The sequence below is a fragment of the Monodon monoceros genome, unplaced genomic scaffold (genome assembly GCF_005190385.1).
Source record: "Monodon monoceros isolate NGI ecotype Baffin Bay Population unplaced genomic scaffold, NGI_Narwhal_1 Super_Scaffold_11, whole genome shotgun sequence".
Classification (NCBI taxonomy): Eukaryota; Metazoa; Chordata; class Mammalia; order Artiodactyla; family Monodontidae; genus Monodon; species Monodon monoceros.
Genome location: NW_021703767.1, coordinates 133,819,049 through 133,833,402, shown reverse-complemented (window position 1 = coordinate 133,833,402; position 14,354 = coordinate 133,819,049). Strand labels below are relative to the sequence as shown.

Genomic DNA, 14,354 nt, shown 5'->3' with positions numbered 1-14,354 from the left:
AAGAGTAGACGATCCTGAACTGGAAATTTTTAAAAAGTTAAACTTTCATTAAATTCACGTACTGTTATTGGAGAAATATCATAAAATATCTTTTTAATGTGGCCACTACTTAATACAATGAAAAACTGTGTGCAGTGTGTTGCTTCCAGGTTGGTTGCCTTTACATTGTGTACCCAGCAGGTGTCTCCAGCCAGGAGTGTCTGTCCAGCCGCAGTGCCCTTGAACCTAGTGGCTCTCCCAAGTTCAAGGCTACTTACATTCTCCTTTGTAACCATGGCTCAGCAGGCACGCCTCCAAAAACATCTGGAACCCAGAGACCCCCAGCAATCATACATAAGTAAAACTTGTAGATTCGGTTTTTCCCCAGTAAATACTAATTAGACCATACAATCCATCTGCGTCTTAAGACACTGTTTTCAGTTAGGAAAATGTCTGTTTCTCGCTGGAACTAGAGTGGCTAGTCTGTTGTTCACACTGGAACTGAGTTATGATGTCTTTGTATACAAATATAGCATATTTGGGCCAGGAAGAGAATTTCTTGTTAAAGAGTTTATTTGCCTCCACACGCAGGGTTGCTACATACATTCACAGTTTTAATAGACGGCAATTAGCTATTCCAGTTGTGCTTTAAAATCCCCAATATTATTTTTCATTAGTGAGTGCAAAGCAAATGTCCCATCTGCCTACAATTGGTCCTAGAGTTATAAATTCTGTAATCATCTCTAGAAGGTGCCCTCATTCTCCAGTTTCATCGTTTGCTTTTTCGGGTATGACTTCAAGGCTCCGGCGCGGCTTCTGGACGTCGGTGTTTTCTGTGCCTGGTTTATTGAGTCCACAGGAGACAGCCGCATAGTGGATCTGCTTCAGGTTCTCCACAGTCTCGTTCTTGGCGTACTTCAAGAGATCCGCTTGTCCCTGTGATAAAACATGCAGTTAGTTAGACATTGAGAGATGAGACATGACTTGTGGTTACAGTTTGACAATATAGGTCTTCCACTGAAATAGAAATATTTCGCTTCCGCAAGAGGGCATATTAACTTCTGACCGGCACTGAATCCAAATAGGTGAATTTTAACAAAAAAAACAAGTTTGTTTTCCCGGTTCCCAACGCCAGACTCCAAGAGGGTGCTGCCTTTTCAGTCCTTTCCGTTTTCTGGGTACTTTATGTTTACATACGTGGAATCAAGCAGCCAGGGCTCTTGATGAATGTCCAGGGTGATCTGCCCGCCACTCACCTGGGGTTGGGGCAGAGAGACTGGAGCAGCCAGGAAAGGAATGACCATTGGCAGATGCAAAACACCAGAGCCAGTGACCCGCCATTGTCAACACTTGGCCAATCAACAAACTTACTGTCTGACCACAAAAGATGTCCTAGTTGTTAATACATTAAAAATATTTCAAATCACATCTGTTAGTGTTGTGCAGTTTTTGAATCCAAAATTAACAATCAATCACAATTCAGAGCTCTTATTGAGCTGAAACAGCAGGGATTCTGTATTTCAGTTAACTTTGTCAAAGCTTTCTTGCCAAAATATCAGAGAAAAACAGTTGCCTTCCTTCTGAGGTGAGTGGCCACAGAAACTCTCCTGCCCTCGGCCACCACCGTGCAGTGGCCACGTGGCCGAGAGCAAAGACGGCCACCTGCTGTCCCCGGGGCCAGCGGACACCTTTCTTCCCGATACACACAGTGGAGGCAAGAGAAAGAAGCGGACACTCACACCACTTTGGGAGTCTGAAAGAGGCACAAAAGTGTCAAATATTTTTTGTTTTCATGCAAATCGGAATGCAAATTATGAGTGGTCGGACCTCAGCATGTCTGGGGCCCACGAGGACTTCCGGGCTGTTCTGGAGCCGAAGTCCCCAATCCAGGAGGGCTCACCTGGGTGTCTGCTCAGGAGCAGAGCAGACTTTGCCTTCACTAATGTAACCGAGCGGGACCCTATGGGGCCTTCCCGGGACGGGCCCTTCCCCCATCTCCTCAGCTTTAGCTCCTCCCTGAAGCACCCAGGTAACAGCATCTGGTGCACATGTGCTGAGTTGTTTCACAGATGTGAAAACCCCCCACCAAACGGAAGATGTTAACTACTTGATGACCCTGAGCACATAGCCCCCAGGCCCCCTGGAGCCTAAGCACTGATAATGTTAACCCCTGTGACACCACCCTGTTACCTCTCCATCAGCCAATCAGAGAATTGTGCATGAGCTGATCACATACCCTGTGACCCCCTTCCCTCACTTGGCCTTTAAAGATGCTTTGCTGAAACCTTTCGGGGAGTTCAGGGTTTTGGGGGCACAAGCCACCCTTCTCCTTGCGTGACCCTACGATAAACCTTTCTCTGCTCCAAACTCCAACGTTTTGGTATTGTTTGGCCTCACTGTGCGTCGGGCACACAAACGCGTTTGCTAGCAATTTTGGTGAGCCAGCCAAGAGTCTGTGCACGTGACAGGTCGACCCCAGCCAGAGGCAGCCCCTTCCCTGAGGCCCAGCAGCTGCCAGAGTACACTTCGCTCTGCGGATCTCAGAGAGCCTATCCCTGACAGGCGCTGGCCACCCCTCGGCACAAGGCTGTTCGGAACCGAGAAACATCCGGAGCTGTGGTCCACATTCAGTGTCGCTTGGGTGTAAGTTGCTCCAGCTTGCGCAGGCTGGGCTCGTGTGTGACGACACCAGGGTATCCCCTTTTTTTTTTTTTTTTAATTTAGAAAGTATTTATTCAAAGAATGTTGATATATATAAAATTAAAAAACATTTCAAAATTCCATCAGGACTTTTTTTTTTTTTTTTTTAAACATTACAACTACATCTTTTTTTTTGCGGAACACGGGGCCTCTCACTGTTGTGGCCTCTCCCGTTGCAGAGCACAGGCTCCGGACACACAGGCTCAGTGACCATGGCTCATGGGCCCAGCCACTCCGCAGCATGTGGGATCTTCCCGGACCGGGGCACGAACCTGTGTCCCCTGCATCGGCAGGCGGACTCTCAACCACTGCGCCCCCAGGGAAGCCCTACAAGTACATCTTTACTAGACCATCTCTACTTCTTTTCAGGGTATCCTTCTCTATTGTGTCGGTTTTGCCTGTGGTGGAGCATTGGTTGGGATTTTTCCCTTTTTTGAACTAGCCTTGGTCATTTATTCAGCTTCATCTCTGATGGGACGGACATTGGCTGGGTTTCTCCCATTTTGTGGCTAGGGACCTATGACCCTGAGAGACCCATTTGAACTGCTGTTTGCTTGATATCTGATAACACCAATCGTGAATAATTAGGTATGGATGATCAGAGCTCTGTTCCATCTTATAGTCCCCTGGGGTATTTTTGCAAAACTTGGAGATCTTTAGCTGTGCTCCCATAAATGAAAGAAAATATATTTTTTGAAACATTGTGTGGCCTCAATACTCCCTGAGATCTGTCGAACAATGGCCCCTAACGGCTCAGCTATTGTATCAGAGTGGGTCTTTTGCAATTGCTTTTATCTTGGGGGGGGGGTGTGTGGATGTATGTGAATGAGTGTCTCTGTACCTGAGTCCAAATCCTGTTCTTTCTTCCTCGTTTTGCTGAAAATGAGGCTTGTGAATGTGAGCAGATGATACACATTATTGTCCATTAGTGTCATTTGTTTGTTTAAACTTCACTGGATACTTGGGAACTGGAAAAAAAGAAAGTTCAAAAATAGCCCAAGATGGCTGGGTTTTATGTAAGTAGTTAGAAGAGAAATTTGCATTTCTTTTCCTGTGCCTTTGAGATGTAAATGATCTCTCCAGATATTTGGTAACGTGAAATTTTAGAGTTGTGCTAAATTAAGTTAAATGATGGAAGTTCATCTGGTTGTTTCTAGATAGGAGAATTAAGGGGCAAAATAATATGGATACAGAAAGTGATGGAAGGTTTGTAGAAAAGGAACTCTAAGAGTTTGTGCATGGTCAGGATAGACTAAGTTTAGACTGAATTTAACTTAAGTAAATGAAATTTATTATTAAAAGTAAGTTGGTGCAAGACTAGATTTTTTTTCTCGCACTGGTAAGAGGACAAAGTTTTCCTGGAATGCTGCCATTGATAACAGATTGAGTTTCTGTGCCTTTTAGTGATCTGTATTTGCTTTTGAGATCTCTTCTCATTTTGGTAAAGGAATAAGTATTGTCTCACAATGACCTATGATCTTATTTGACCAAGTGTTTTGAAACTTTTTGACAAACTTCCCAAATATCAAATTTTAATTAATTAAAAAATTTTGACCTCCAGCTAACTTTGGGATGCTTTGGCGAGCCCCCAAGGCATCTCAGAGAAAAATATTAAACTAACTAGGATTGTTTGGTATGTTAAATTACATGGGAAGCATTGTCAAATGACTGATAAGCCTCCTCAGATTGTACGGTATGGATAAATGTTTTTTAATATAGACATTCTAGAAATTATATAAAGCTTCTGAAGTTTGGATATGTCCTGGTATAATGTTATAATTTTAGTTGTTATCTTAAAATGTTGGGGAGGAACCAACACGGCAGAATAGAAGGACGTGGAGCTCACCTCCTCCCACAAACACATCAAAAATACATCCACGTGTGGAACAATTCTCACAGAGTACCTACTGAACACTGGCGCAAGATATCAGACACCCAGAAGTGTCTAGAAATATCTCCTCATAACTGGATAGGATGAAAGATTTTTTAAAAAGGAATAGGGATGGGACCTGCGTCCCTGGGAAGGAGCTGGAAAAGAGGAAAGAGTCCCACACCCTGAGAAGCCCCCTCACCAGCGGGGATATCAGCTGGGACAGAAAGGGAGCTTCAGAGGCTTGGAGGAGAACGCAGCAGTCGGCAGCAGGCAGAAAAGAGAGAGACCAGCACAGAGGATCCGAGCTACCTCGCAGCACTCCCCAGCCCGAGACACTCACCTGCTGGTATGTGCAGGGGCTGCGTGCTGAACCTCAGGCTTCAGAGGACAGACCCAGGGAGAGGACTGGGGCTGGCCACACGGAGACAGCCTGAAGGGCTGGGGAGTGTGGTACGGGTGGCAACCAGGGGTGTACGTGGAAGAAGCGCGGGTCTGCCATAGAAGCGAAGCACCACTGCTAAGGGGTGAGTGAAGGGAGGGGCGGGGCCTGCCCCTTAGCAGCCTCTTTCTTGGTGCTGCTGCTATGAGCTCTGGGAGCGGGACAGCAGGTGTACTGTGGCCGGGGTGGGTCTGGCCTTAGCAGCTGTGGGCTTGGTGGGAGCACACACGGAGGCAGAGCCTGGGCTGTTTCCAAGGCTCCCACGGCGAGCCCAGGTGCATGACTGCTGTGCTTCTGGTACCAAATTCAGTGGACTGGCGTGTTGGGATCTGTGCTGTTGGCTTTGTGAGCACAGTGCCTGAGGGACACCGGGGCCAACTGCCTGCATTCCCATAGCGGAGGTGGGGCTGAGGGCAGTGCCGACAACAGTGTACTTTGTGAGCCCAGCCAGGCGACACCACAGAGCACACTCCCCTGTGGACAGCTCTGGCGAAGCAATACTCAGCAGCTCCTCTCCAGAGGGAGTGCTCCAATCCCACCTATCTCACACTGCAGCTCAGAACCAGATCGGGGGCTTCCACTCCAACAACTGTCGCTGATGGGGCAGCGACAACCATAGGGCAACCCAGTGCAGACTCTGGTCACCACACCACCACCTGTCAAGCACCAACAGTCAGCACACGCTGAGGAAAGAGGTCACAGACATCCATACTAAAATCAGCCCTTGCGCCAAAAATATTCAACGCACGCAGGCTATACAGGGACACTCCCACATAAAAGCAGCCCTCCAAGACCACAGTAGACAATTGTTTCTCCTAAACTCACAGAGTAAGAGAAATATAAGTAAGATGAAGAAGCAGAGGAACCACTCCCAATTAAAAGGTCAAGAGAATTCCCCCAAAAGAACAATGAAACAGACCTCTTCAGTCTAATAGACACTGAGTTCCAAAAGGAGATAATGAAAATATTGAAGAAATGTACAAGGCCTATTGATAGAAATGCAGATTCCTGTAAAAAGGAGGTAGAAACTATAAAGAGGAACCAAGAGAAATTAGGAAACTCATTCGCCGAGATGAAAGCTGAGCTAAAGGCAATGAATAACAATGAATAATGCAGAAGAACGACTAAATGATCTGGAAGATAGAATAGTGGAAATCACCCAATCAGAACAGCAGACAGAAAGGCAAATTGAAAGAAACAAAAACTGAGAGCAATGTAAGAGACCTATGGGATACTAATATAAAGCATGCCAATCTATGCGTAATAGGGATTCCAGAAGGAGAAGAAAGAGAAAGGGGGATTGAAAATGTAATTGAAGAAATTATGGCTGAAAACGTCCCAAACCTAAAGAAGGAAACAGATATCCAGGTACAGGAAGCACAGAGGGTTCCAAACAAGATAAACCCAAACCCAACCTACACCAAGACATACTATAATTAAAATAGCAAAAGTTAAAGATAAAGAGAGGCTTCTGAAGGCAGCAAGAGAAAAACAAAGAAAGACTTAATTACAAGGGAACCCCCATAAGGCTATCAGCTGATGTCTCTACAGAAACACTGCAGGCCAGAAGGGAGTGACAAGATATATTCAAAATCCTGGACGGGAAAAAATCTGACCTAGAATCTACCAGCAAGATTACCATTTAAAATAGAAAAGGAGTGAAAGAATTTCTCAGATAAGCAAAAACTAAAAGAATACAGCAATACTAAACCTATCCTACAGGAAATACTGAAAGGTCTTTAAATAGAAAAGAAGCAAGAAGCTATAGGAAAGAGAAAATCACAGTTAGAAAGTAAATCACTTAAGCCAGTACACAGGTTAAAATGCTGTATGTCACAACTTCATTAAGCTTCTTTTATTAAAATTTATTTATTTAATTTATTTATTTTTGGCTGCATTGGCTTTGTTGCTGCGCACGGGCTTTCTCTAGTTGTGGTTAGCGGGGGCTACTCTTCGTTGCAGTGCACGGGCTTCTCATTGCAGTGGCTTCTCCTGTTGTGGAGCACGGGCTCTAGGTGCGCGGGCTTCAGTAGTTGTGGCACGTGGGCTCAGTAGTTGTGGCTCGCGGGCTCTAGAGCACAGTCTCAGTAGTTGTGGCGCACGGGCTTAGTTGCTCCGTGGCATGTGGGATACTCCTGGACCAGGGCTCAAACCCGTGTCGCCTGCATTGGCAGGCGGATTCTTAACCACTGCGCCACCAGGGACGTCCCCATTAAGCTTCTTTGTCAAAAAACATTATAATCAGATCTCTAACCTTGCCTTTTTAAGTCCTTTATCATTCGTAGACAGTTAAGCTGATGCTTTGCAAAATGCTTCATCTCTAAGAAGAGTCATAGAAAGGACTTTTTAACAATCGTACTGCTAAACTAAATTTTAAAAGTCTAATCGCAACTCTGATTTCATAAACCTGTTAGTAAAAAAGAATTAATTATATAGGACTGAGTAAACTGATGAATATGGTTATAATTTTTTGGTTTTAAGGAAACCTTTCCCCTTAAGCTAACTATGACTTACAGCAATTTGGTAGATTTTACCTTTGTAATCACAACTGAAACATTTATTTTTTCTCTCTACCTGATCCCTCTAGATACTGGAAACTCTTAGGTTCCCAGCAGCTTTATCAGGTAAATTAGGAAGGGTACTTCCTAACAGGTGCAAAAATCTCGAGGTACTTTGGGGACCTCAAAAAGTGAGGAATTCACCTACATCTGTAAGGCAAAATCTATGAAAAGCCCTTGGCATGGCTTTCCTGGTCCTGAGAGGGCTTTTAAAATTTCAGTCTGAGACTCCTTATGAAAAATTCCCACACAGCCAATTGAAAGGAGCCAATATGATCAATTAACCAGACTCATTTTGCAAACAAACTCATCTTAATTTGGCTGTATTTGATGAAAAATGAGGGTAATTTTTAGAGAGAAAGAGATTACATTTCAGTGGATATCAAATTCTGATTCTGTTAATTGAGGCCTGCATTTATTGTCTAAGACTCACTTCCTAGACAGTTCCTTGTTGGCATGCTACATAACTGTAAAGTTTAATTGCATTATTAAGAAGGACACTCTAAGTTTATTTCTGAAACTTATCCCAACCGTCTACCTTTGGATAAATATCCGACGCCCCATGACCTGTAGCCAGATATTATACATACTGGAAGGAGCATTGCTAAGATGTGTCGAGAGACTAATTTAACTTGGGATAAGGCCTTGTCAATTGCCCTACTACAGATCAGAATGGCTCCCAAAAGGAGACTTAAATTAAGCCCCTTTGAAATATTGTATGGTAGGCCATTCCAGGTGTCTGCCCAGGTGGGAGAATCTATAAATGCTCTGAAAGAGCTAGCTGTTGCTAATTACATTAAAACTTTGGGCACTATACTAACCTCTGCTCATAAGTTTGCCTCCCAGAGGTCTGCCTATCCAACTGAAGTAGCCTTACATCCTTTCTTACCCAGAGACCAAGTCCTCCTTAAAGCCTGGAAAGATAAAGTGCCTGAACATCAGCTGACTGCAAGGCGGACAGGACCACACGTGGTATTACCTACCACAAACTCATCTGTCAAGTTAGCCAGAGTAAAGCCATGAATTCATCACACTGGGATTAAAGCAGCACCACTGTCATCAGAAAATGGTCCAACTCCTGAAAGGCCTAGAGAGCAATGGGTTTGTAAACCGTTAGAAGACTTAAGGTTGCTCTTCAAAAAGATAAGTACTGAGATTGTACTTTCATTATAGCTGGAGAAGGTGAGTCAACTTACTTGTTTAATCTTGTTCACCTGAACAGTACAGGAATCTAGTGTAGTTATGACAGTCAGAAAGTTAAGATGAATAGCTATGTATAGGAACTAGAAACAAAAGCCCAAGTCGAATGACAAATCAGACAACAAACGGGCTAAATAAAGGGTTTCATCAGGTTCAAATAATTGTAGATAAAAAAGGAAAGAGAACTGTACTACTTACTAAAGATTCTAAGGAATATTCCCTGCTGAAAGCTGATCAATTCCATTCCATAATCACCCATCACTGCCCCTGTTCAGCAGGAAGTAGCCAGAGCGGTCGTCACCCCTTTCTCACACGATTGTGGAATGGAATGGACACTGACAGTGGGGAATTGTAATAGGGAATAACAAATCTGACTCCATATTAGATCCATTTCTTTTACTTTAATCTTTGTATTCTACTGCTTTTGCTACAAGTTAATCACTAAAGGGATGTTGCCTATCGCTTAAAGTATACAATGGTCCATCTCAGGAAACACTGTCCCCATGCTTGAATGTTAAACTAAAATACCTCTGTTCTGCTCACAGGAAACATCCTGACCCAGTCCACCTGTGAATGGCTGCAGGAAAGAAGAAAGTAACACATCCCCTCCTGGAGTCTGGCTGAAACCAGGAGATATTTGTGCCAACTTATGACCTTGCTAATAGTACTAGCTATATTATTTGTATATTGTCTGTTTTACAGAATTGTTGTTTCTTGTATTACCAAATACAAGAGCCTCTGATAAAATAATGATGACCAGGCGACTTGAAACAGTTGACCAGATATAAAGTTCTGTATAAGATCAATGATTGTAATAGTGCAACTCTAGATATAGGAAGAAGCAACAAGAAGGAATTTTTTCCTAGACCATAACAGAGTAGTAAAACAGGTGGTCCAGAGACTTCTGACTACTGTTAATAAGGCCTAGTCCAGTAATAGCACACTGAGTGGCCTATCAATGAAATCCTCGCCTGAACTACTAATGGGTATTCCTAACATTATGGGATGAAATGATCATGAAATGCTTCCCAAATCATGTTCAAATTTATGACCATGAGGGAGCACTGCCAACTAAAAATTGGCACTTGCCATCTGCCTCTACAAGGATTAAGTCACAAGCCACTCCAGTCACTGACCTTCAACACCCCCTGAAAGGAGGTCAGAGTGGAGATCAGGAATGACGCACTTAGTGCTCTGAGAAAAGCTGACAGAACAGACCTTCAGATAGTTAGATACTTTCAGGAAAAGATTTTATGACCCAAGTTCTTGCATCTCTTCATGTCTAGAAAAGCACTAAAATCATAAACAGTGACATCTGCTTTGGCCATTAAGGAGAAAAATGCATTCGAAAGTCAAAATGGAATAGCTGTGGTTCAGACATCCAAGGTAAAATTGGGTGGCCATTGTGGATGTGAGTTCGAACACACTCCTTTATTGCCAAGAACTTGAATTTTCTGAGCTGTGTCAGACTGATTCTCAAAGCAGTGTCTGCTGGTGACAGGACCCAGTGGGTTCCTCTGTCAAGTTTATGATTAACCTCCTTAACTGAAACTTTATTACTTTTCTTGTCCAACACCTGTTCTCCTCAGGATTGAGAAGTATCAAAGAAAAGGGGGGAATTGTAACCGAGCAGGACCCTATGCGGTCTTCCCAGGGCAGGCCCTTCCTCCATATCCTCTGCTTTAGGTCCTCTCTGAAGTACCTAGAAAACAGTATCTGGTGCACATTTCCTGAGTTGTTTCAAAGATTTGAAACCCCATCCCCCCCACCAAATGGAAGATGGAAGATGTTAACTACTTGATGACCATGAACAGGTAGCCCTCAGGCCTCCTGGAGCCTAAGGACTGACAATGTCAACTGACAATGTTGACCCCTGTGACACTGCCCTGTTACTTCACCATCAACCAATCAGAGAATTGTGCAGGAGCTGGTCACGTATCCTATGACCCCCTTCCCTCACCTGGCCTTTAAATATGCTTTGCTGAATCCCTTTGGGGAGTTCAAGGTTTTGGGGGTATGAGCCACCCGTATCCTTGCAATAAACCTTTCTCTGCACCAAACTCCGATGTTTTGGTACTGTTTGGCCTCACTGTGCGTTGGGCACACAAACTTGCATTTGCTAGCACTAACACCTCTGCTCCCCCACAAGATGACACTGACTCTGGGCTAAATGAAAAGGAGTGCCAGGCCCAGACCAAGAAAGACTGTCACCCGCAGTGGGCCTCATACCCACTGCATGCTGGGCCTTGCTCAGCAGCTTGATATGCAAGCTGTTTATCAAGTTATCTTCCCGTCACCCCACAAGTCTCCACGAGCTGCAGGTCCCCTCAGCACCACTCTGAGTTGACACATGCTGGTCTAGGGTTCCTCTGCCATCTCCCCCGAGCATTTTCTGCAACCAAAAGCCAAGAATTGAACTTGTAAAACCTTAACACAATCTCATGGCCGGAAAACAAAAGCCAGGTTGACAGGAAGTTACAGCTTCTTCACTGTTATTTAACTGGAATATTAGTAATATGTGGTTACAAACAGAGTACTTTTTAGTAAATATTTTGTGGTTAGTCACTCTTCTGGGTGATGCAAGACTCATATACAAACTGGATACACTTTAATTCAGTATTTCATGAGTATTCAGGATCACAGGCCAAAGGCATAAACCTCCTTTAAGAGGGCTATGGAAACTAATATGTTCTAACTCTTACAGCCACCACTCAAATTCAAACAGAAGGACTGCAAGTGTGATTAGAGTCCAAAATTTGAAACCACAGAGCCTATGATATGTCAAATTAGGCATGTGGGAATGTATACCAGCAAAGCCTACTGGGAACAACAGTCACCATTTATTGAGTGACTACTGTGTGCCAGACACTGAATTAAGCCCTTTACAAAGATTATTCTCATGACAGTCTCTCAATTCTGCAAGACGGGTGCGATTACCATCCCCATTGTGTAGATGAGGATACAATTTGGAGAGACCAACGGCCTCACCCAAGGCAGAGTCTACATGGCAAATTATACCTAAACACACACAATTTTCTGTGTGTGTTTTGTTTTCTTTCTGGATAAACTAAACCAGGGGCCCAAACTATAGGGAGTTGAGCCCCTGCATGTTACATGTGACACTTTAAAGCCAGCAGAATGGAACAGTGCTGACATTTTAAGTGCACTCAGCACCTCACCACTGGTGCAGAAAATGCACTCTTCCTGTGATTAAATACAGGAGCAGAAGTCTAGATTTCCAGTTTTTGTTGAGTGACAGAAGAGTGGACAACAGAATGAATGGGAATCTCGACTACTGGTTCTAAACCGCCACCTACCACACTCTGACAGTGCCCTGCGAGGGGTCCTGGGGGGTAGCTGATGAATTAACCAGAGTCAGGAAGCCCCCCCCTTGGCTCATCAGGCCTTCATCCCACTGAGGTCTCAATAAACGTTCCACTCAAAAAAGATCCCCCAATCATCGTCACCTAAAGCTAGAGCAACAGGGATGGTGGCACGAGCTTTTCCACAGGAAAAGATTTGTTTTAAATGTTTCACTATTTTTTCTGTTGTGTGCCCACCCCCCTCACATTGCTTCATGTGTATGAAAGGAGTCAATGTGAACTGAAAACAAACTCACATCACTGCAGCAGGAAGGTTGCCCTCCCTCCCCTGACTCCCACCTCAGCACTTAGAGGTTCATGGGAGGGTCTGAGAGCGTGAGGAACAGCAAGGGGACCTGGGGACGCACCTCCTAACCTCTGCCTTTCTCCTGAGAAACAACTTTACGTTTCGTTCAACACTGATGGAAGGTGGGGCCCCCCAGGCAGCCCCAGGGAGAAGGTGTAGGGTCTGAGCTGAGCCTCAATGGAAGGCAGGAGAGGATTCCGGCAGGTCTAGGAGCTGCAGAGGACACTGTTTTCCACTTGTGACTCCACAGCTCCTTCAGATGATGCCTTTGGGGCCTCACTGGAGGGGCCTGGCTTCTATGTCACAAAGCCCTCTGAGTTCTGACTGTGACCACCCTCCCTGTTATAGACCTGACCTGGAAAGGGAGAGGTGCCCGCCTGCACAGAAGTGGGGTGAGGGCCTCAGAAGCAGCCAGCAGGGTCTCCAGACAGCAGAGGCGAGCCCAGCCAAGCACAAAAGGAGGAAGTCAAGAGATTCCAGGTAGAGGACCAGGGCTGGAGAGGGGGTGGGAGCGAGGGGATGGGAGATGAGCAGGGCCAGGATGGGGAGCGGGAAGGCTTCTGAAGACACTAGTGAAAATGGCGCCCACGTAAGGACTTTCCTCGCACCATTAATCTTGCAAGCACACCTTTGCATAATTAAACATTAGCTGAGTAATCACACATTCCACATGAGTGGGATCCAAATGTCTGAGGTTTTACTGTGTTTTAAATGGGTCAGAAAGGACAGCCTGCCTAGTGACAAACGCTACTGTAGTTTGATTTTCTGAACCACTCTGAGGAGTTTTCACACACTAAATAGAGAAATGGCTCTTAGTCAATTAGAGCTTTTTAGGAAAACAGGCAACATAATAGATCACCTATAATAAAAGAAGTAACTAAAGGATATTAATTAGCATCAGTAAAGGAAAGGAGTGGGACACAGACTATGAAAGTAATTTTCAGAAACAAATGTTAGTCTTCAGGTCTTCCAGGTAAGTCTGCACCTCAGGTAAAAACAAAACAAGATTGTCTTACCACAAACCTCTCAGGACTTCCCTGGTAGCACACTGGTTAAGAGTCCACCTGCCAATGCAGGGGACACGGGTTTGAGCCCTGGTCTGGGAAATCCCACATGCCGCAGAGCAACTAAGTCTATGCACCACAACTACCGAACCTGTGCTCTAGACCCCACAAGCCACAACTATGAGTCCGTGTGCCACAACTACTGAAGCCCACGTGCCTTGAGCCCGTGCTCTGCAACAAGAGAAGCCTGCACTAGCCACAACTAGAGAAAGCCTGTGTGCAGCAATGAAGACCCAATGCAACCAAAAATAAATAAATTAAAACAAACAAACAAACAAAAACCTCTCACCAGGCTCATCAAGAAGAGAAGAGAGAGGACCCAAATAAACAAAATAAGAATTGAAAAAGGAGAAGAAACAACCAGTACCGCAGAAATACAAAAAACCATAAGAGAATACTATGAAAATTATATGCCAGCAAATTCAACAACCCAGAAGAAATGGAGAAGTCTCTAGAAACACGCAGCCAACCAAAAGTGGATCAAGAAGAAATTGATAACTTGAATAGAACAATCACTAGAAGTGAAATAGAACCATTCATTTAAAAAACTCCCTACAAACAAAAGTCCAGGACCAGATGGCTTCACAGGCAAATTCTACCAAACATACAAAGAAGAACTTATACCAATTCTCCTCAAACTCTTCCAAAAGACTGAAGAGGAAGGAATACTCCCAAAGACATTCTATGAAGCCACCATCACCCTGATACCAAAACCATAGAAGGACACCACAAAAAAAAGAAAATTACAGGCCAGTTCCTTTGAAGGATATAGACGCAAAAATTCTCAAACAAAATATTAGCAAACTGAATCCAACAACACATAAAAAAGATCATACACCATGACCAAGTTGGATTCATCCTAAGTTCACAAG

At 44.4% G+C, this 14,354-nt stretch overlaps 2 protein-coding genes across 3 annotated transcripts in view; one reads left to right on the top strand and one right to left on the bottom strand.

Annotated features, from left to right (window-relative positions):
* The window catches only part of TBC1D5 (TBC1 domain family member 5), a 540,605-nt gene extending 529,297 nt beyond the window's left edge, over window positions 1-11,308 (top strand). Inside the window, exon 24 of the mRNA XM_029214159.1 lies at window positions 8,443-11,308. Within this exon, the coding sequence (XP_029069992.1) occupies window positions 8,443-8,460 (18 nt within the window). The 3' untranslated portion in view covers window positions 8,461-11,308. The remainder of the gene's footprint in view (window positions 1-8,442) is intronic.
* Window positions 65-14,354, bottom strand: part of PLCL2 (phospholipase C like 2) — a 195,260-nt gene continuing 180,970 nt past the window's right edge. For both annotated transcript variants that reach the window (XM_029214150.1, XM_029214151.1), the window contains exon 7: window positions 65-915. In XM_029214150.1, the coding sequence (XP_029069983.1) occupies window positions 736-915 (180 nt within the window). In that variant the 3' untranslated portion in view covers window positions 65-735. The remainder of the gene's footprint in view (window positions 916-14,354) is intronic.